The 22,363-nt window shown below is 42.1% G+C and overlaps 1 protein-coding gene across 1 annotated transcript; it reads right to left on the reverse strand.

Annotated features, from left to right (window-relative positions):
• Positions 1 to 210: 210 nt before the first annotated feature.
• mfn2 (mitofusin 2) lies at positions 211 to 22,103 on the reverse strand. The gene is made up of 18 exons (XM_072245445.1): positions 22,022 to 22,103; positions 21,073 to 21,251; positions 17,762 to 17,897; positions 17,293 to 17,455; positions 16,582 to 16,706; positions 16,356 to 16,464; positions 16,167 to 16,274; positions 14,418 to 14,571; positions 13,781 to 13,848; positions 13,471 to 13,592; positions 12,109 to 12,235; positions 11,859 to 11,963; positions 10,993 to 11,095; positions 10,048 to 10,268; positions 9,005 to 9,160; positions 4,254 to 4,450; positions 2,873 to 3,007; positions 211 to 2,496 (listed from the first exon to the last, which is right to left on the reverse strand). Exons 2-18 carry the CDS (start codon positions 21,245 to 21,247, stop codon positions 2,427 to 2,429), a joined length of 2,274 nt encoding a protein of 757 aa, XP_072101546.1. The 5' UTR covers positions 21,248 to 21,251; positions 22,022 to 22,103; the 3' UTR covers positions 211 to 2,426.
• Positions 22,104 to 22,363: the final 260 nt, after the last annotated feature.

Raw genomic sequence — 22,363 nt, forward strand, 5'->3', positions numbered from 1 at the left:
CTCATTATTCCTTTTTATCAATATTTATTTTATAATTTATAGTAATTTTATGTCTGCACAGAACTGCTATCACAAAACAAAAAAAAATCACTTCATAAAACTAAATTCTGATTCTGACCCAACTTTTGAACAATGAATGACTCAATATATATTTTAAACACAAAAAAGACTACCATAAGGGCATTAAGAATGAGTACTAGGTAAAAAGAATATTTTCCAAATTAAATTTATTTTAAACAAGCCCGTTACTGATTATGAGACAGCAAAAGCAATGGTACAAGTCACAGAGAAGTCTTTAATTAAATTTTAACTTTAGGGGTATATCTTGAGCAGCAAAAACTTAAAGTGCAATTTGACCAAAAACACTTGTTCAAAATCCAACAAAATAGGTACTGTCAAAAGTACAGAGATTTAGAACAAATAAAATACTGCAGATGCTGGATAGCTGAAATGAAAACAAAAAAACATCGGAAATTCTCAGAACAAGAGTGCACCTAAGGGGAGAGAAAGAACTAATGTTTCAAATTAATTATCTCTAATCAGAAATTTCATCGTGGACAGAGATCTAGACCTATCCTGCAATCTTGTTATGGCAAGAATTTGGATTCATTAACGTTCATTTTTTGCAGTGATGACTCAAACTCAAATGAAGTAGAATCCCATTCCTCCCAGAACACTCACTCAATTCTAATGAACAAATCTCGATAGAAAATTGATTTCTATTTAAAAAAAAAACACTAAGCAGAATGTCTCAGAAACATTAGCTAGCCTTTTCTCCACGATATTCATTAGTTTTTGAAGTGAAGGTGTGAATGCTTAAAAATGTGAATATAAATTTCAACCATGGTAGTGTTTAAACACAAAAATTATAACTTTAAACGCATCATAGATGAGGAAGCAGATCCAGAACTAGGTTCCTGGAACAGTTAAGAATGCTATTCACAATGCAAATATATCATCTCACCCCCATTCAGTCACCATACAGCAATAGAAACCAGTTAAAACACAAGACATATAAATGTTCATGGTAAATTGTTTCCTTCTTGGGGCAAGCCTGGAGAACCACCATGACAACACAGCAGAGCTCCACAGGTCTCTGAATCTTATAACTTTAGGGCAGTGGAGATGATGCCTTATACACACTGTGTAAAGATGTAACCAACTTCAAACCAAACACCTAACTAAATGATAAATCCACACAATAGCAGTGCATGCTCTTTCCATTTACACTGATAGGGGGAAAAAAAAGGCAACCTTTTATAAATTAAATCCATTAGATGGAAATATTTACCTTTCATTGGCTCTTACTTATCACTCCCTGACAGATATTCTCTAGCACCAGGTATAGTGGGATGAACTGAGAAAAAGGAAGAACGGACTAGGGAAAACAGGCAGGGAAGAGGGCAAGAACAATGTTTGCCTTCAATTTGTGAAACTCCAAAATAATTAGCACTAAATCAGAATCAGTGTAATTGTACTGGTGGTCTCACTTGACCCCTTCAATGTCCACATCTAAAATCATATCACAAACATTCTTTTCACATACAGCATTATTCTTCTATTTCCAGATTACCCAGTCCATTCCGAATTGAATTTATTCTTATATTTTTGCTACCAGCTGGCTAATTTGTATAACTGATTGAGACACAGGAAACATCACCACATGCCAGGACTATATTCAGTTGAACATGTCAATCTCTGTTCAAGTCAAAATGTTTATAACTGCTTGTTATAAGAAACCAATCAGCAATGAACAGAACACCAGATCTGAGACAATGGTTAACTTTAAAAGTTACAGTTTAGGACTTAGTTGAGAAATTTGGAGTACTAACACTACCACAGTTGTAACGCATTTGGCAGATGGAACATACAGTGGGACAAAGATCAAATCCTTCTTAATCTTTCCCTGAAACCCACATAGTTGGAAATTGAGTGTGTCTCTCAGTGTTGTAAAAACAAAATTCTCAGCTTTTATTCCTTTGTAAAGATACAGACCAAGGTAAAGCAATAATTGCCACAGACTACCCTGACCAAATTCAATCAACATTCCTACCATGGTGTTAGATCTGTACAGCATGATTAGATTACCTGGGCAAACTGGAGGGGAGAGCAGGTAGTGTTCAGAGGGTCAAAATCCAAATGCATTCCTACTCCAGGTTGTACAGGGTTCGTGCTAGGGTAACAATCTGGATCAAGAGACTCCTCGTTGGAAAATTATAAGCACTGGGTTAGCACATCACTGTTGATAATTCTGCCCCAGCATCTTTAAATTAATTCCAAAAATGTTTATAAATTATTCTGAGCAAGAAATTAAGATCCCAGTGATGTCCTCACCACACTTCCCCACCAGCCTCCTCTGATGCAGCAGCTAGACTGCCTTCCCCACAAATGAAGACATCTTGCGATCTTGCATCTGGCAGTCTAGTTCATCTGTTCTGCTGCAGGTATTGGTGAGTAAACATGTTCAGCTCACTGTCCAGCCAGCCAGCTTTGTTTCTGCAAAGAATGACACAGTTACTGCAAGTGCAGACAGGCTAAGCCCTCCCACTGGCCACCCAGGTACTCGCCCAGACCCAGGCTGCATTCCTCACTGGAGGGTGCCGGCAGTTCCCAAAAACCCTAACCTTGAGGTTTGCAATAGCTGAACAAGAACAGAAAGAGTTCATATTGTTGTTTTTTGCCTGCGAGATGGAGGAAGCTTATCCCTACTCCAAAGTTGCTGCATCAGTAATTTATGAGCTACAGCAGCAAGTACAACATGAAGTCAACACATTGGATCCCTTGAAATAGCTTTCCACAAAGCAAGTATCCGGTAGTTAACTCGTGGTCCCAAAGCTAACAAAATTCTCATGTTTGTTTTGCTGATACCCACCTCAGCAGTTTGGCTTTACTCTGGAGTGAGTCCAGTAATTCAATCTTCTTATTCAGTTCTTTAATCTCCTCATCCAGGTTCTGCCGTGTTACATCCACCTGCTGACACAACTGGGCAAATGTCCCTGCCAGTTCTCTGCAAGATAAAAATGAACACAGTAAAATCATGATGGAGGAGATATCTGCTGTGACAATAGCAAATGAAGAGATGGGAGGGTTTATAAAAAAAACCTATATTTCAGAGACCTGTCACTGATGGCACTAAACAGCAACTCCTTTGCTCGTATCTTCGGAAACAGCTCTATTTACATCTTTCTTTTTCCCTTTCAGGGTTCTTTTGAAGACCCTGACCCGGAGTTACACGCAGACTTTGGTTCTTTGCGGGGAGTGGGACCCGTTCTTGCAGTTTCAGGACCGGCCATTGTTGTTTGACATGCCAAGGGTTCGGCCTGAGAGTCTCACTCATATTTGGAAGCCAAAGATCTCAGGGTTCTGGAGACGGGTGGATTGACGGTCGGTGTCACAGCAGGAGACTCGTGTGTCGTTGGGGAGGCCAGAAAATCTTTCGCTGTGGGCCCGAAGACCCGAGATCTTTGCAATCTTCAGGCACAGAACTCGTAGCAAGCGACGAAACAGACTTTTTAACATTGTAAACCAGCGGGTTGTTGTTATGTCTCCTGTTTACTGTGAAAATGAGGGATGCCTCCCTCTCCCCTATTAGGGAGAGAGAGAGAGAGAAAGAACCTGTGGTTTGTCAAATACCGGATGAAATGCGAAAGTCTTTGGGGTAACTGCAAGTCTGTGTCTTTGTTATCGCCTAGCTCATGCTTGTGCTCAGTAGGCGGGTGCGCTTTTTTTTTGCTGGGGGGGGGATCTTTGCTGCCACTTACGCGCGGTGGGGAGGATTTTGGGGTTCTCACGTTCAACTGTCGTTCATTCTTTGGGGCACTTCTCTGTTTTCGTGGATGTTTGCGAAGAATAAGCTTTTCAGGATGCATACTGTATACATTTCTCTGACATAAAATTGGACCTTTGAACCTTTAATAACTGCACAAGGAAAATTTAAATTGGCATTTATTAGGTTCCTTCAGGAGGGTTACTTTCTAAGTCTCACATGTGAAGAAGTCATTGCAGCGAAGGTCTGAGAGAGAAGAAACACTGGCATATTGGGATTGGGATACCTGAAGGTCAGATGACTGAACCCCAGAAAGATTTATTTCCTTCATAGCGAGCTGGGGGGGCAATCATGAAGATTGAAGGGAGCAACATGTATTTGGGGAAAAATGGGGAGCAGGAGGAAGGAAGAGGCATCCTTTGCAAAAACACTGACACAGCTGTACCCCTCCCCACATCACTCCCTCCAAAATCTTTCTTACACTTACTGTTGCACCTGGTGACTGCAGTTGGAACCAGTATAACTGACTATGAGCTGCAATTTCTCAGCAGCATAGTCCACAAACTGACGCTTGAAGGCTCGTTCCTTCGCTCTGGTTGTCCAAGTCAGTCGCTCATACACATAGAGGAGACCGTACATTCCGACACTCAATGCAATCAGCCGCCAGCCCACTGCTTTCCACACCTGAGAAAAAACAATCAGACGAGAACACATTTTAACAAACCAACCCCTACACCATTCCACATTCAGAAACGTTGGCTCATCTACCTGCTCCAGCATCAGTGCTTGGGTATCAAGAACACCAGCAAACAATCTGCTAAACATAGATTGGGAGACTGCTTCACCAAACACCTATGCAAAAAAAGCGGAATCTCCCGGTGGTCTCCCATTTCTATTCCATTTCCCATTCTGTCATCTCAGTCCATGGCCTCCTCTAAGGTGTTCTTGTATTCCGTCTGGGTAGCCTCCAACCTTCATGGCATGAACATCAATTTCTCAAATTTCCGGTAAGTGTCTCCTCCCCCCCCCCCCCCCACTTCACTATTCCCCCATTCCCGTTTCCCTCTCTCACCTTATCTCCTTACCCATCCATAACCTCCCTCTGGTGCTCCTCCCCCATCCTCTTCTACCCTCTCTCCTGTCAGTTTCCCCCTTCTCCAGCCCTTTATCTCTTTCACCAATCAGCCTCCCAGCTCTTTACGTGACCCTTCCACCCCTTCCCAGTTTTACCTATCACCTACCACCTTGTACTTCCTCCTCCCCTCCCCCACCTTCTTGCTCTAACCTCATTTTCCTCCCCAGTCTTCATGAAGGGACTTGGCCCGAAATATTGACTATTTACTGTTTTCCATTAATGCTGCCCGGCCTGCGGAGTTCCCCCAGCATTTTGTGTGTTGCTTGGATTTCCAGCATCTTCAGATTTTCACGCCTTTATGCTAGAGGAACTCAGCAGATCCAACAACATCTGTACGGAGAAAGGAACTATCAATATTTTGAGTCAAAACTCTGTAGATGGGTAACAAATCAAAAACATAGGACCAGGGTGAATTCAGATTGCAGCAAAAATCACCATTATTTGCTGCAGGAAGTAAAAACAGGGATGATATCTTGGTGAGAATATTTCATTATACTTCAATAAGTAAATATAACAATGATTTTAAATTGGGAACAAGAGCAGTAAAATGTTAAGATGCTCAATAGGATAAAATGTCAGAAGCAGAGACACACCATAGAAACCATAACCATAGAAACTACAGCACAGAAACAAGCCTTTTGGCTCTTCTTGGCTGTGCCGAACCATTTTCTGCCTAGTCCCACTGACCTGCACATGGACCATATCCCTCCATATCCTACCAAGCTGAAAAGAGGAACAAAAGTTCACAAGAACTTGGGCAATCAGTTGATGGAATCTACAACTAGGCAAGGTGACCTTTAGAGATAACTCAACGCCTTCTATGTCCGCTTTGAAAGGGAGAATATAGTTACAGCTGTGAAGATCCCTGCTGCATTGGTGACAATGTGATCTCTGTTTCAGAGGCCAATGTTAAGCTGTCTTTAAAGAGGATGAACCATTGCAAGGCGAACGGTCCTGATGGAGTACCTGGCAAGGCTCTGAAAACTTGTGCCAACCAACTGGTGAGAGTATTCAAGGGCATTTTCTACCTCTCACTGCTACAGGCGGAAGTTCCCACTTGCTTCAAAAAGGCAACAATTATACCAATGCCTAAGAAAAATAATGTGAGCTGCCTTAATGAATATCACCCAGAAGCACTCACACCTACAGTGATGAAATGCTTTGAGAGGTTAGTCATGACTAGACCGAACTCCTCCCTCAGCAAGGACCTGGACTCACTGCAATTTGCCTATCGCCACAACAGGTCAATGTCAGATCAAATCTCAATGGCTCTCCTCATGGCTTAAGACTACCTGGACAATACAAACACCTATGTCAGGACATCGTTCATCGACCATAGCTCAGTATTTAACACCATCATTCCCACAATCCTGATTGAGAAATTACAGAACCTGAACTCTGTACCTCCCTCTGCAATTGGATCCTCGACTTACAAACTGGAAGACCACAACCTGTGCGGATTGGTGATATCTTCTCCTATTAAAAGGGGTGTGTGCTTAGCCCACTGCTTTACTCTCTCTATACCCATGACTGTGTGGCCAGGCATTGCTGAAATGCCATCTATAAATTTGCTGATGATACAATTGTTGGTAGGATCTCAGATGGAGACGAGAGGGCGTACAGGAGCAAGATATGCCAACTAGTGGAGTGGTGCTGCAGCAACAACCTGGCACTCAACGTCAGTGAGATGAAAGAGCTGATTGTGACTTCAGGAAGGGCAAGACAAAGGAACACATACCAATCCTCATGGAGGGATCAGAAGTGGAGAGAGTGAGCAATTTCAAGTTCCTGGGTGTCAAGATCTCTGAGGATCTAACCTGGTCCCAACATATTAATGCAGTTATAAAGAAGGCAAGACAGCGACTATACTTCATTAGGAGTTTGAAGAGATTTGGTATGTCAATAAATACACTCAAAAACTTCTATAGATGTACCGTGGAGATAGGCCGCATCACTGTCTGGAAGGGGGAGGGTGGTGGCTACTGCACAGGACGGAAAGAAGCTGCAGAAGGTTGTAAATCTAGTCAGTTCCACCTTAGGTACTAGCCTACAAAATACCCTGGATATCTTCAAAGAGCGATGTCTTAGAAAGGCAGCATCCATTATTAAGGACCTCCAGCACCCAGGCATCCCTTTTTAGATTAGATTAGATTCAACTTTATTGTCATTGTGCCAAGTACAGATACAAAGCCAATGAAATGCAATTAGCATCTGACCAGAAGTGCAAAAGAATAGTATTATTTACAAAATAACTGAATAAATAGTGCTACAACATACAAATATAAAAGTATTGAGACAGTGCAATATGGGCACAATACTGCTTAGCGCTGTGATATGAGGTTCAGCAGGGTCACAGCCTCAGGGAAGAAGCTCTTCCTGTGCCTGCTGGTGTGGGAGCGGAGGCTCCTGTAGCGCCTACCGGATGGGAGGAGAGTAAAAATTCCATGGTTAGGGTGAGATGCATCCTTGATAATGCTTTTCGCCCTGGCCAGGCAGCGTTTACCATCAGGAAGGAGGTACAGAAGCCTGAAGGCACACACTCAGCGATTCAGGAACAGCTTCTTCCCTCTGCCATCCAATTCCTAAATGGACATTGAACCCATGAACACTACCTCACTTTCTAATATATATTATTTCTGTTTTTTGCACGATTTTTAATCTATTCAATTTACATATACTGTAATTTATTTATTTATTATTTTTTCCTTCCTTCTGTATTATGTTTTGCATTGAGCTGGTGCTGAGTTAACAAATTTCATGACACAATTTCATGAATCAGATAATAAACCTGATTCTGATTTTAGTTGAGGCCAGAATGCCGACATACTCATCTATAATCTCATGTCTGGTAAAGGAACCTTGCTAATGTGAATGAACTCTTAAGGGAAGTGCAATGAGATAGTGATAATGTGCTCACTGTCAAAGTTCATAGATTCAGCATTGGGAGGCTAAATTAAGACATTTACAAACAATGCTTTAACAATCCCTTTTAATGAGCTCAGTGTCAACTCAAATCCCTTTCATTCTTGATTAACCTTTCACTGATCAAATAGAACAAAGTTGACAGGCAATTCACAATGAGGGCGGGAGGAGAAGATGGCAGCCCCCGGTGAAATTATATCATATCTGTTAAATAGGGGCTGTGGACAATTCTGATTTGATGGAGACAGACGTGAAAGCACAGAGGAACATCTGGAGTAATTTCTGAAATGCTGGTTCGCTGCCACTGCTACTGTGCGATCAAGAATCTCTGGAGGGAAGGCCCCAAAATCCCCAGCTTTGCCTGCTGCTGGCAACCGAGGCTGAGGTCGAAGCATTCGGATAGAGATGGCGCTCGGTACTCGGTGTCGGAGGGCTGATCGGAGCTCGAAGTTTTCGGATGACTCAGAGTCAGACTGTGGTTGGGCATGGCACAGAGAGTTTTCTTCCTTCTCCCGTCTACGTGAGGTGTGGGACTTTCGAGAGACTTTGAACTTTTTTTTACTGTGCCATGGCCTGTTCTTCAAGTTATGGTATTGTTGCACTGTTGTAACTATATGTTATAATTATGTGGTTTTTGTTAGTTTTTCAGTCTTGGTCTGTCCTGTGTTTCTGTGATATCACACTGGAGGAATATTGTATCATTTCTTAATGCATGCATTACTAAATGACAATAAAAGAGGACTGCGTGTCCTCGTAATCTAATCTAATCTTGAAATAAATAAAACCCACAGTATTTTAATGTACTCAAGTCATTCAATTGTCTGAAAGTCCCAGATCGTCCCAATGTAGTATTTCCTCCTCAGCTCTGATAAGAAAGTCAAATGTCCCAAAAAATCATTAATTGTGACTGATTGATTTTGATTTACTTTAAGATCTAATAGGACTGAAGTATTTTCCCCTTCAGCATCCCAGCACCAACCCTTGCCCTCGGATTCTATCCCAACCCATTTATCCCACTTACCCATAATGCATTATTGTTGTGCTCTGTGTACAAACACTAGTTGAAGCGTACACAGTTATACAAAGGCTTGTCAAACCACCAGTGACACCAAACAGTTGCCAGTTGTGGGAGCGGGCAAAGATCACCATAACCTGATGCTAACCGAGAAATTGTCACTTACCAGCCCACCAACAACGATTATTCCCATTGATGTCCGCGAGGTTAAAGATGCTAATCCAGTTACCATAGATACCATAAGTTCTTCCTGGGTCATTGACCCTTGAGGTAAAGGTGGCAAGCTAGTGCTGACTGGGGTAATAGGCAGTTGCCTTGGAACCTGGAGACACAGGGAACCAAAATTCAGCAAGAGAAAAGCTGCATACAAGCCACTGATAATTTCTGACACCATTCATCAATAAGATGTCAATAAGAAAATGAAATAATTGCCACTGGTGGCAGCTGTAACTCAGTGGGAAGTACTCTCACTGATGTTGCAGATTTGAATCCAGAGGTCTGTGCACAAGCTGGGCTGATGCACCCCTAGCAACACTAAAGGAGTGTTGTGGTACTGAAAGGCGCATTCTAATGACTGATACATAGTCAGAGGTGCCCCCTTTCAGATTGGTCTTTAAATAGGGAAGCAGTGAAGGCTACCTCATTAAATACAGTAAGACAGAGTTAAGATAGATTTTTGCACAATGGGGCTATTAAGGGCTCTGAGGAACAGGCAGGTAGGTGGAGCTGAGCTCATGGCCAAATCAGCCACGACCTTACTGAATGGAAGAGCAGGCTATCTGACCAGCCGAGCCTATTCCTGTTCCTATTTCTTGTTACTTACGTTCTATCCTTCAAGCCAGAACAGCACAACATTGGTATTTTTCCAAATACTTATCCATTGACCAAGATATTAAAACAATTTATCAAGCCTTCCCTGACTGCTGCAGTTATCTATGCTACACCTTATCAGAGGTATCTCTTTCAAATTTGATGTTTAATCAAGATCCTGTTGGCTTCCTAGAAATATGTGAGAGACAAGAATTCTTGCTGGTACTACTTGGGCCTCTTTAGTTAATGCTGACCTAGAGACAGATACATGATCATTATCACTTTGCTGGGTATGGAAGCTTACAATGCACAGACTGACCATAGTGGTCAGCAGAGACCCGTTTGAGTGAAGGATCTATTTCTTGCTCCAACTCTGATTTTTCCTTCTCTGCCCCTTACCTGATCATTGCATCCCACCAGTGCCCTGCGGCCATTCTTTGGTCCAAGGAAACGGTTAACAAGCATTGTCCATCCAAGAGAGAAGTGAAATTCAATATCTTCCTGAAAGTCTGCACAGAGACGATCGCAGTTCAGGTCGTAGCTGAGACTGAAGCGCTGACGGGGGACTGGAAGATCGACGTGGCCTCTCTCTGTAGGTGGCAGCAGGGGCTGGAGGCTGTCTGGATAAAATTTGGAGAGATATCGTCACTAAACCATAACTTACTCTTCAGTTGTGTTCCCATATCAGTGTCATCTGCACTGATCGATGAATTCAAGAGGAATATGAGAACTATGACAAGATCAAGGGTCCATCTATTTTGCAGAATATAATACAATTAACAAAGAAGACACCAAGTAATAATAATAAATCCACATCAATTTGTCCACAGCAAACCCAAATATAATACGAAGAAGCACCAATGGAGTACAAATTACCTGTTCTTACCCAGCAATCCACCCTTACTTCAATACTTCAACTGATTTGAATATGTAGTGGACCCATTCTATTACCACCATAAAATCCCTTCATCTGCTAATCCTGGGCAATCTCTCCCTCTGAATCTCTGGAATTCTCTGCCCCGAGGGTAGTGGAAATCAGATCATGAGAAATATTTGAGGTGGATATTAATGAATAGTTGAAAGATTGAGAAATGGAGGGTTATGTGGGAACTGGCAGATGAGGTCATAATAAATTAGGCACGTTCATACTCAAGGAAGGGCATAGTGAGTCTAACTCCCACTGCTACTTTCTTACAATAGTTGATTGAGAGAAAACAGGATTTGAGACTTCAGCTTGAAACAAGCAAATCTGTAGTTTGTGCCCTAGTTGGATATTATTTGTTGATGTACAACTGAAGAACTGGATTATTATAGTGCAAAATAATCGACTTCCCAACAAATTACCAATCATCTCTTGCTGGGTTTTCTGGAGGCTGGATGTAATGGCAACAGAGCAACGCTCAGACATGTTGCGTCCCAGACCTTCCTCGAGGTGCTTATGAAGCTCCTGCAAAAGAGAAAAAAGATTGGTGCTTAAGTTATGGAAGAAGTTGAAAAAAAAACAACCCCAAATGGAAGTAACACTTTCACATGTGCCTTAGAGAACCAATGATTCAGATTTGTTTCATCATCTGTGCAGGGAGTCTGGCCTCACTTAGGCCTTGTATGATTGAAAAACACCCCTACTTTGATCTCTAAATCTCTTGCAATGAAAACCAACAAATAATGTGCCTCCCCATTAGATTGCTTAACCTTCATATTCACTGTTTCAGTTTAAAGCACGTCCACTTCATTCTGAACACCAGGAGCACTGAATCTCTCGTCATTTAAAAAATATTCTATTATTCTACTTTTCCTTCCACTATTTTTACAGAAGTTTCCATCTCCCATATCTTCGCCCATTAACTTGACCCAGATACATGTGGTGAGGCCACTAGACATTCTCCTTACAGCCCACACTGTAGACAAACTGAGTCATCAGCAATGCTTCTCTTATTTAAATCATGCTGCTTGTTAACCAACATTACTCGCCAAATGTCACAGATACCAATTTTATTTATAATCTTTATCAAAAGGTCTGATGAAAATAAAGCAAGACAAATTAATTAAATCCATTCTGCTTGACAAAATGTCGAAATTTCCAAAAGATTCATTAAACATCATCTTCATTTCATAGATCCATGTTAGCTCTGCCCTGTTCCTACTAATAAAAATTCCCAGGGTCTCCAAAAAGAGGAACAATCTTCTCTCCCTTTTACATTGATACTCACACTCTTGTAGACTTTGAGCACCACTGAGGAGGGGTGAAAATCCAAGTGGAAATCATCCACCAACATGGAAAGGTGTCGTATCTCTTCTGCCATTGCATTAGAGACCTGTAACAAAGCAAACAGCATCAAAGAGCAGCAGACTGTATTCAACAGCTTATGCAAAGGCCTTGTGCAACAGAACAATTTAAACATTAAAATCACACACCCACCCCACCACAGCAGAAACAGAGTGCAATTTCTCCACTCTCACCTGTCGCTCCACCTCTTCAGTAATTTGTTTGATTTTGCTTTTACAATCCTGGGTTAATAGATCTAGCTGATTTTCAATAAACTCCAAACGATTCATTCGCTCCTCTCTCTGATTCAGGCAATGCACCCTGAAAAAAATTTGAAGTAGCTTTCAGTTTCATCTTCCATTATATTTTGGTGTTCCTCATTCTCCCGAATTAATGTGTCTCTGCTTCAATCAGGCAGAGAGCAGAAGATGTTTAGCAATGCTGGCATGCTATGTTGGCGCCAGAACGTGCAGCAAAACTCACAGCCTATCCACATGTGAGGGGATCCAGGAGTGCCCCTATTAACTGTTTGAAGAGAGACAGAGAGAGACATTCATCACTGATGGTTTGCTTGGAAAGGAGAGAGACACGAAGATTGACAGTTGGACTGACATGGGAGTTAACTTTGGAGTTTTACTTTGGAGATAAAACTGAGCAGCTCGAAGGTTGCTATGGTGACCAACAGGACATTATTGATGTTACTTCCAAGGACTTGTTGCCTGCTCGCATTCCTTTACAGACAAAGGAAGGAGGGACTCTTTGAATGACAGGCGATGCTCAGCCTGGTGAAATAAATGGGAGGTCAGATGATACAGACCTCAGACACGATCTGGACACTGGATGAGCATTGTTGTGCCCGCAGAGAAAGTGGGTTTTGGAGGATCGATTAGGCGGATCGATCCAAATTAATATTCCAGTGAAGGAGAAGGGGTTGACTGATGGGGAGTTGTCTATGTGTCCACCCTTGGCGGGGTGATAGCTCCACCACAGGAAAACCAGTCCCTCTGGTTAAAGTCACAGTCGGTGACTTGTGAAGGATTTCGGAGGACGACGAGAAGATCGACGGCATCAGCTCACCTGAAGACTCAAATCACTCTCTCTCTCTCTCTCCACCGCTACTCAACTACGTACCATGAACTGAACTGAACTTTACTCAACATCGTAAGACTGTACCTTTTTACCCCTAGACTTAAAGAAGCCTGGTTTTCATACATTTCCACACTTACTGATTTATGTACTTATATATTCATTGCTAACCTGTGTGAGTTATTTACATTGATATTACTGTATTGCGTAGTTACTAATAAATATTAGTAGTTTATAGCAATACGAGACTCCAAAGTGGTTTCTATTTCTGCTGGTTTCTTTATCCCCATCAAGGGGTACGTGACACACAGCACACCCTTTAAGTGTGTCAGCTGTTAACTAAACGATACATTTCACTCCGTGTGATAAATAAATGAACCTGAATCCGATGGCTGGATTGGGAAGGAAATCTGATGCCAAAGCATCATCACATATCCAAAATACATGATTAATGCAATCCCAGTACGCACCTTTGCTCAGTGGCAGAGACATGGACAGAATCCATTATTTGCCGCAGGGCCTCAGAGATCTGCTTGGCGCGGACGGTGTGTTGCTCAAACTTGGTTTTCACTGCTGACTGCGAAATACATTCCTGTGGATAGTGTTCAGCAAATTACTGGACTCACCTTAAACCTCATAGTAAGAATAACTCACAAGTTAAAAGTTTGTTCAGATGGACTGTTATGAAAACAGACCAGCAGTCAGCATCATTAAAGCATTCAGAACAAATTTACAAAACAGATCAACTTGGAAGGAAGCTGCAAATCAGCAAACGCTCACCTCAAACCGTCGCTCAAAGTTCTGGAATTCAAACATTCTTGCTTGGAATCCCTCAGCGAGTGCTCCACCTGTTCGTAACATAGAACAGCTTGAGTTGTAGCACTTTTATTGCAAATTATTGCTTAAACTGATAGAAATGGGGCAGGGATAAGAAGTGAAAGAGAGCTGCTTTTAATTCATTAATGACAACCGAATTAGGATTTCAAATTTTGAAAGCTCTGCAATAATTTCAGATTTAGTCCAAGTTGATAATATTCACAATCATTCATAGAATGATCTGGCTCCTTATGGCCTTCCTAGAGACTGTGCCTTCTCACTCAGTTGCTCACAGTGCACGAGTCTGAGTGAATATTCATCTGGCTCCAAAAACATCTAAAATTTATTAATGAATCAAGGTGACCATGTCGAACCTTGACCCATTTTACATTCCATATATAAAGAGCTAATGATCCTACATGTTAAAGGTGAAATATTGTATAAACAAGGTGATACTTGAAGCAGACAAGAATGGAATTAATTGGATAGCTTTTTCAAAGAAATGTGTGACTTATAGAATGCAAAGCGAGACCAGTTTACACCATTTATGCCATAACCCAGAATTAGACTAAATGAGCAGCATTCTGTATCTCTGCCATACCTCCTTCAGGCATTCCTTGAGCTTTCTGGATCCGAGCATTCAAGACTTCCTTGGCTGATACAAAGAAAATGCGATCAGTGGCCTGAGCCCGGTCTACCACTCCTAGCTCGTCCACCAAGAAACTGGTGCAGCGATCCATATGCTGGCGTCGCACCTGCCGAAGAAATCCCACTTACTCGCACCAAATACAGAATATCCTATTGAAGATGGCAGTATTAAAATGCATAACCCTTGCCACTGGTGTCATATTGCAAAGTGTGCAGAGTATCCATTAAAAGATACTCTATATACACACACCCCCCTAGTGGGAAACTAACAGTTTTCTCCACTTCCATGGCAGGCATCAGGCCATTCAGCCTTGCCGTACATCAACGTTCCCTCTTTCTTTCTTTTTATTTTACAGCTGCATGGACCAACCATTGTTCTAAGCAGGACATTTTTACATGGCCTGAAAATTGGGTGGCACTTTAAATGTTTTTTTTTTAAATACTTAGAATGAAAACTGAAAACTCACACACTTTTGATTTTATTTATTAATTGAAGGGTATGATGAAATACAGTACAAAGAAAATCTTTTACATTTCATAAACTTTTTCCTCATGTCTTTATTACAAATCCATTGTCTATAAATACTGTCTAGATTAATTTTGCATCCAGATGAAAGTTATGTCTTAATCCTCTTTAGATCATCCAGATGCTCCACTTCTAGTTTAAGGATTTACATTTGATTGAATTCATAAGCCTGAATTCACGTTCGCAGTCAACTATAGAAGTTTGAAACATTCCAACAATGTCAACAAGAATCGACAGTTCTTCAAATTCTTTGTGTCTAAGCATGTAGTTCAACATATTAGTTAACATTTTAATTAAACTAGTCTTAACTTTCTCAGAAATGACAAATTTGAAATTACAGTATTGCTGCAGCATTTTTCAGGCAAAACTTTCGTCATAGTTCGTAATAGTAGCTGAGCTTGCTATTCTCTTAACTCATTGTCAGGAAATCTATTACTCAAGTGACTAAACACACCAATGAATGAATAATAGGTGCGGTATTGATGCAAGCAGATCATTCACTTTGTTACTCCAATAAACAGCATCACCAAGATACTATGACTGTAACTTGTTAGTTTTTGCTTTTTAGATTGCAGTGCTTCAATTGCATTCAAACAGCTTTTCTGAAGGGATTTACAAAGAGATGTCAGATCTTCTAAAACATCATTAAGGACAGTTAGTGCTTCTTGATATTGTGGATTGGTCAAAATCTTCAGGCAGTAGTTACTGACTGGGTCGTTACATTAACTTACTCTTTGCAATACTGGATCAAAGCTTCCATGACATAAAAATTATATTACCATTATATAAAAGAAAATTCCAGCTGCACAGCAACAAAGGCTATGCATGCAGGAGCATTTCAGTTACTGTGCAGCCTAGGGGGAACAGTGCCGTGTATTGACTCTTCTGAAGGGAGGAAGTTTCAAAAGATACTTGAAGTACACTTGCAGCCAGAACCTCTATGGAAAAGCTGGAACTGTTCTTTTTGGGACAAAGCAGCAGAGAGAAAAATTCCCAAACGGGTTCAAATACTGAGAACGGTAAGAGCAAGGAGAAGCCATTTCCATTGACACAGAACTCATGCCATTCACCTCAACTTTAGCAATTCTCTACCAATTCCACCAGTCCCACACCAATACAATGTACCAGTACCCACTCAATGAGGTATCCTGCCCTGCTTTATTTCTCTCTCCTTACCTCTTCCATGTATTCAGGTTCTGATGCAGATGCATCCCAGCGGTTATTGAGGATAAAAATATTGGGTTGTGACAACCGCTCGTTCACTTTGTGAAAAAATTGCTTTTCCTGTAACAGAAATCAAAAGGTAAACTCTACCTCATATAAGGACTACAGAGATTTGCAAACAGGGGCAGCTCGCTCACTTACCGTCTGCATCAATGTTGACTCAGAGTTTGCAACCAACACAAACACATCAGCATCCAGACAGAACTTATCAATCCAGCTGTCTAGCTCGGTGGTTACATCAATTCCAGGACTGAGAGGAACAGAACAAAACAAGAAAGTCATTCGGTAAATGCATAAAACAGGACAGAATCCCAGCATTTACAGCAAAACCAAGTTTTGGGATCAACCTTTCAGCATAATTTCATACCTGTCCATCAGCACCAAGTCATCTCGCAGTAAGGCACACTTCATCTTGGGCCACATGACAGAAACAAGGCTGCCAGCAGTGAGTTGCTCATCCTGGTGTAGCGCATGAGCCAAGTGATTCACAGTCTGCAGTGGTCACAACAAACACCAAAATCCAAGTTCAACATTTTCCTCATGGTATCTCTCACACAAACCTCAGCTCTGAGACCAGAATACACCTTTACCCTGATAGGGTGGCAAGGGCTTGCTTCAGCTACAAGAGATGCCGATAAATAGCGATGCTTTGTTTCAGCTGGCAGAGAGATGTACAAGACTGGCTCATGGAAGTCTCCAACTTCACCAAACCAGATAGGATGAAAATCTCAGTAAATTAAAAGCATTAGCAAATACCTCAGTGCTAGTGTACTACAGGGCTACAGTAGTGAAACAAAGAACGAGCTGTTAAAGTAACAGCTATCTCCCAACATTTCCAACCACAATATGTTGGAACCCCATTCATCACATGATGCTAATCCCACCTACCAACAATTGTTATCCCTACGTGAACCACTCACTCAAATAATCTTCATTTTATTTTTAAATCTATCACATCCCCATCTAACTTTCTCCCATTAAGTGCTGGTCCACCACACCCCCATTAACTTTCCAAGACAGCTGGCTGAAGCCTTAATCTACATCACATAGCCCACTGGGCTTTAAACTGCCATCTCACCTTGATGTTCCGTTTCTCCTCAGATCCATCTGTGAGCAGATAGGCTTCGTTACCATCTGATCCTTCCACTCGCAGGAAGCAGTTGGTAGTGTGGCCGATTCCGGAAGGTAGGACTTTGTCCCACAGCATGGCATTGATCACTGTGCTTTTCCCATTGCTCGTCCTGTGAAAGAACAACAGTCAATCCACAGCACAACTGGGACAAGAGGCATTGAACCAGTAGCAACAAGAGTAGGTCCAACTACATTTCACGCAATTCTAAAAATACCAACCAGAATCAAATCTAACATAGGTGCACAGAACTGTAACTGTATGCTAGTGTCAATCATTGTTCACAGGGAGACAAGAGACTGCAGATGCTGGAATCTGCAGCAACAGATTATGATCTACATGGAGATCAGCAGCAACTTACAGAACAGAATAGACCTGGGATTAAAGAGGTAGGAACTGGGATTCATTATAAACATACCTGCCAAAAAAAGCCACCTTCATGTGTCGCCTTGCCAGTACCTCACTGATCCCTCCAACCTTTGAAAGATAACCAGTTACTTCCAGCACTTGCTCTTCTGTGGTGATTGGATCCAGTTCTCCATCCTGGTAAGTTTCTGCAGAATTTTTTAAAAATCCAAATTTTATTATGGAATTGTAGTCAGTAGTCCAGATTTGAGTTTGAAAGTGAACGCAGTCTCCAGGAATGTCACTAGAAAAACCAGTGTAAGAATGTATGCACATTATCAACTAGGGTACCATAAAGCTGAACAATCTGGGCTGTTGAGCTGTTATAAGCATGAATCAGAACCTAGTTTAGTATCTCTGGCATATATCATGAAATTTGTTGTCTTTGTGGCAGTAGTACATAGCAATACATAGCAATACATAATAGAAAAGTCTGAATTACAGTAAATATATATACAAATTAAATAAGTAGTCCAAATAAAATAGTGTGGTAGTGTTCATGGGTTCACTGTCCATTCAGAAATCAGATGGCAGAGGGGAAGATGTTTTTCCTGAATCATTGAGTGAATGCCTTCAGGCTCCAGTACCTCTTCCCTGATGGTAGCAACGACAAGAGGGCATGTCCTGGGTGATGGGAGTCCTCAATGATGGATACCGTCTTTTTGAGACATCACTCCTTGAAAATGTCCTGGATACTAGAGGCTAGTTCCCATGATGGAGCTGACTGAGTTCACAATTTTCTGCAGCTTCTTTCAATCCTGCGCAGTAGCACCCCATTCCGCTCAGCACCACCGTACCAGGTGATGATGCAGCCAGTTAGAATGCTCTCCATTGTACATCTGTAGAAATTTGTGAGTGTCTTTAGTGACAGAGCAAATCCCCTCAACTCCTAATGAAATATAGTCACTTTCATGCCTTCTTCATTACTGCATCGATACGTTGGGTCCAGGATATATCCTCAGAGATACTGACACCAGGAACTTGAAGTTGCTCACTCCTTCCACTTCTGATCCCTCGAAGAGGACCAGTGTGTGTTCCCTCGTCTTACCCTTCCTGAAGTCCACAATCAGTTCTATGGTCTTATTGACACTGAGTGCAAGGTTGCTGCTGCAACGTCATTCAACTAGCTGATACATCTTACTCCTGTACACTTTCTCACCACCATTAATGAGAAAAATAAGGTAACATTATTACTGAATAATCATATTGATCAAAAGCAATCAACAGATAAACCACTAGCTAGTACAAACTAGAGATAAGCTCAAGAAAGGGTTTTTATCAGTTGGTCACAAAGACACCTTCTTATCTAGCCCTCTGGAATCAAGAATGACAATTAAAAAAATCTTTACCGGAAGCATAATGATTTTTTTTGTCATTCTTTATCCCAGAGAAAGGAACTAGCAGATTTTTGGTTACTAGTGGAATCAAGGGAGATGGAATTAGTGCAGAAAATATAGCTGATGTAAAATATCAGCAATGGTTGCTAATCATATTGAGCTGGCATAAAGGACCAAAGAGCCAACTCAATCCTGATTAAAGTCTCAGCCGAAAAGTTGACTATTATTTACCCTTTTCCATAGATGTTGCCTGGCCTGCAGAGTTCCTCCAGCGTTTTGTGTGTGTTGCTTTGGATTTCCAGCATTTTCTGCTGTTTGTGATCCTATTTTTACCTAAGGTCTTAAGATTCGGTATGGCATCTAAAACACTGACAAACTTCTATAGATGTGCGGTGGGGAGTATACTGACTGGCTGTATCGTTGCCTGGTATGGAAACACTAGTGCCCTTGAACAGAAAATCCTACAAGATATAGTGGATACAGCCCAGTCCATCATGGGTAAAGCCCTCCCCACCATCGAGCACATCTACATGAAATACTGTTGCACAAAAACAGCATCCAACATCAGGACCCCCACCACCCAGGCCACGCTCTCTTCTCGCTGCTGCCATCAGGTAGGTGGTACAGGAGCCTCAGGACTCACACCACCCAGTTCAGGAACAGTTACCATCACTCAACCATCAGGCCCTTGAACCAAGGGGATAACTTCACTTGCCCCATCATTGAAATGCTCCCACAACCTAAGCACTCACTTTCAAGGAATCTTTCTCTCATGTTCTCAATATTTATTGTTTATTTATTATTATTTCTTCCTTTTTGTATTAGCAGTTTGTTGACTTTTTCCACACTGGTTGAATACCCAAATTGGTGTAATCTTTCATTGATTCTACAATGGTTATTATTCTATTGTGCATTTGTTGAGTGTGCCCACAAGAAAATGAATTTCTGCTATATGGTGACACATATGTTCTTTGATAATAAATTTATTTTGAACTAGCATACATTTGATTACTGCACAACACTTGCAAACCCCTCCCTTTTGGCTTTGTGGAAGTACATCTGTAGTCTTTAAGTCTTTATGAATTTGAAACTTTTGTAAAATGTAACTTGACAAAATGGTACCTATGAAATCCCAGAGTGCTTTGCTGGTTTGGATAGGAAGCTTACAAGTCTGTGCATGCGTTTTATATCAAGGTTTGAGTTTTATGGCAGGGGTAGGGATATTTTGACAACAGAGGCAAGAATAACATAGCCTCTAAAGAACAAGTATCAGGAACCAGATAAAGATGCAGGTAACAAAGAAATGTTATGGAATGGAATTAATTACTGCTCTCTGGGAAAAGTATAAAAGTTCAAGCACAAGACTGAAGTGACTTCCAGACAATAGCACGAGGAGTAGCTTCCCTTGCAAGTAAATGATAAATGCACCTATAATTTGATCCACTCTGAATTTGCTGTAGCTTGTTTTTGTATTTGGAAGACCTAGCTGAACAGCACATGAATATATATGTGTTTTTAAGTGTCTGGTTAGTTACGTGCGTACGCTGATCTGCAGGTACTAAGAAGTTACACCTTGTGAATAGCAGGCCAGCTAATAAGTTACCTCTCCAAAGGTATGCATTCAATTCATACTAAGAATGGTGAACAACAGGAGACACAAGAGACTAGCAGGTTCTGGGACTGGGCCAACAATCTGCCTGAGGAACTCAGCAGGTCAAGCAGCATCTGTGGTGGGTTGAAAGCCTCCATCCTGAAATCAACCCAGGAGGTCCTCTATTTCTCCAGTTGTAATGTTCCTGGTTTCTCACACACTGTTCCTTCTCCAAAAGATGGGCTTCCAGTGAAGTCCACGATTCCTTCCGCCAGCAGACCTATTCTGTTCTGCCTTCTGAGCTCCTCCAGTGGACTGCTTGTTGGCCAGTTACAGTACTTGCAAGGGTCTATGCATACATACCCCATTTCTGACCCTGTAAAGGCCACAACCCACCTTTCAGAAATGCAGCACTTTCCTTGATGTAAGCTGCAAGCTGTTCAAAGATTCCATTGATCTTCTTTTTAGCAGTGACAAAGTGTTTGAGCGGTGAAGCGTTAACCTCGGCCATCAGACGCTTGTCTTTTTTACCAATGACGACTGGGTGTGAGCGGGAGAACATCAGAGACATGGCACTGAAAGACAGAGAGAGATGTGAAGCATAGAGCATGGGAGGGAGGAGGGAGAAGAGAAACAGCCTTTCCTCGTTCATACCACAACAGCATTGCAAAATGCATCAAAGTTGCTGGTGAACGCAGCAGGCCAGGCAGCATCTGTAGGAAGAGGTACAGTCGACGTTTCAGGCCGAGACCCTTCGTCAGGACTAACTGAAGGGTCTCGGCCTGAAACGTCGACTGTACCTCTTCCTACAGATGCTGCCTGGCCTGCTGCGTTCACCAGCAACTTTGATAATGTATTGCTTGAATTTCCAGCATCTGCAGAATTCCTGTTGTTAGCATTGCAAAATGGATTGTTTTCACAAACATAGATAAAAGTCCCGGTCAAAGGGTCAGAGGTTTGCTCAACAGACATATTGGCTCTGTCCAGCGAATGGGGACGATTTGAACGAAGGCAGTAAGGACAAGGAGAGTGGGATGGGGTAATGAGGAAGGCTGGTTAGCAGCCCGGGTGTAAATGAGGAACATGGTAGGAGTGGGAGGAAGGCGGAGGGTGAGGGGGACACTGAGCCTTGCGGTCCTATCAGCCGAAACTGGAGCTTCGGGTTTGACCTCCCGCTCCAAGTTCTGGCACCACTCCGGCCTGGCGCAAAGCTCGGCGCAGCGCCGTGACTTTGTCCCCGGGGTCGAACGCCAGCTCTCTCTCTGCCGCCGGGGGCGACTGGGCCTTCACTCTGGACACACCGGCGTGCCGAGCTCACGCACCCGCTCAGTAACCGGAACCTTGCCTGATCTGCAGCCGCCACTGTCCTCCCACGGCCGAAGCGGCTTCACCTCACTCCAGGGCCCCGTTCGAGCGTCATTAACCTGTGCCAGGAATACGTCATCAAACCACACCGGAAACGAGCGCTGCTAGGGTTTGTAGTTGGAAAGCTGGGCGCTGAGTTTCATCGGGAGCCTATCTTTAAGGGGGAAGGAAATGTGCTTGAGAAATAGGAACAGTACACAGGATAACCAGAGGTCGGAATAGAAGTGAAAACAGAAAATGTTAGAAAAAAAAACAGCAGGCCAAGTAGCATTTGTGAAATACACATTTTCTGCAATGCATACAAAATGTTGAGAGGAACTGA

Source organism: Mobula birostris, chromosome 27 (assembly GCF_030028105.1).
Source record: "Mobula birostris isolate sMobBir1 chromosome 27, sMobBir1.hap1, whole genome shotgun sequence".
NCBI classification, from domain to species: Eukaryota; Metazoa; Chordata; class Chondrichthyes; order Myliobatiformes; family Myliobatidae; genus Mobula; species Mobula birostris.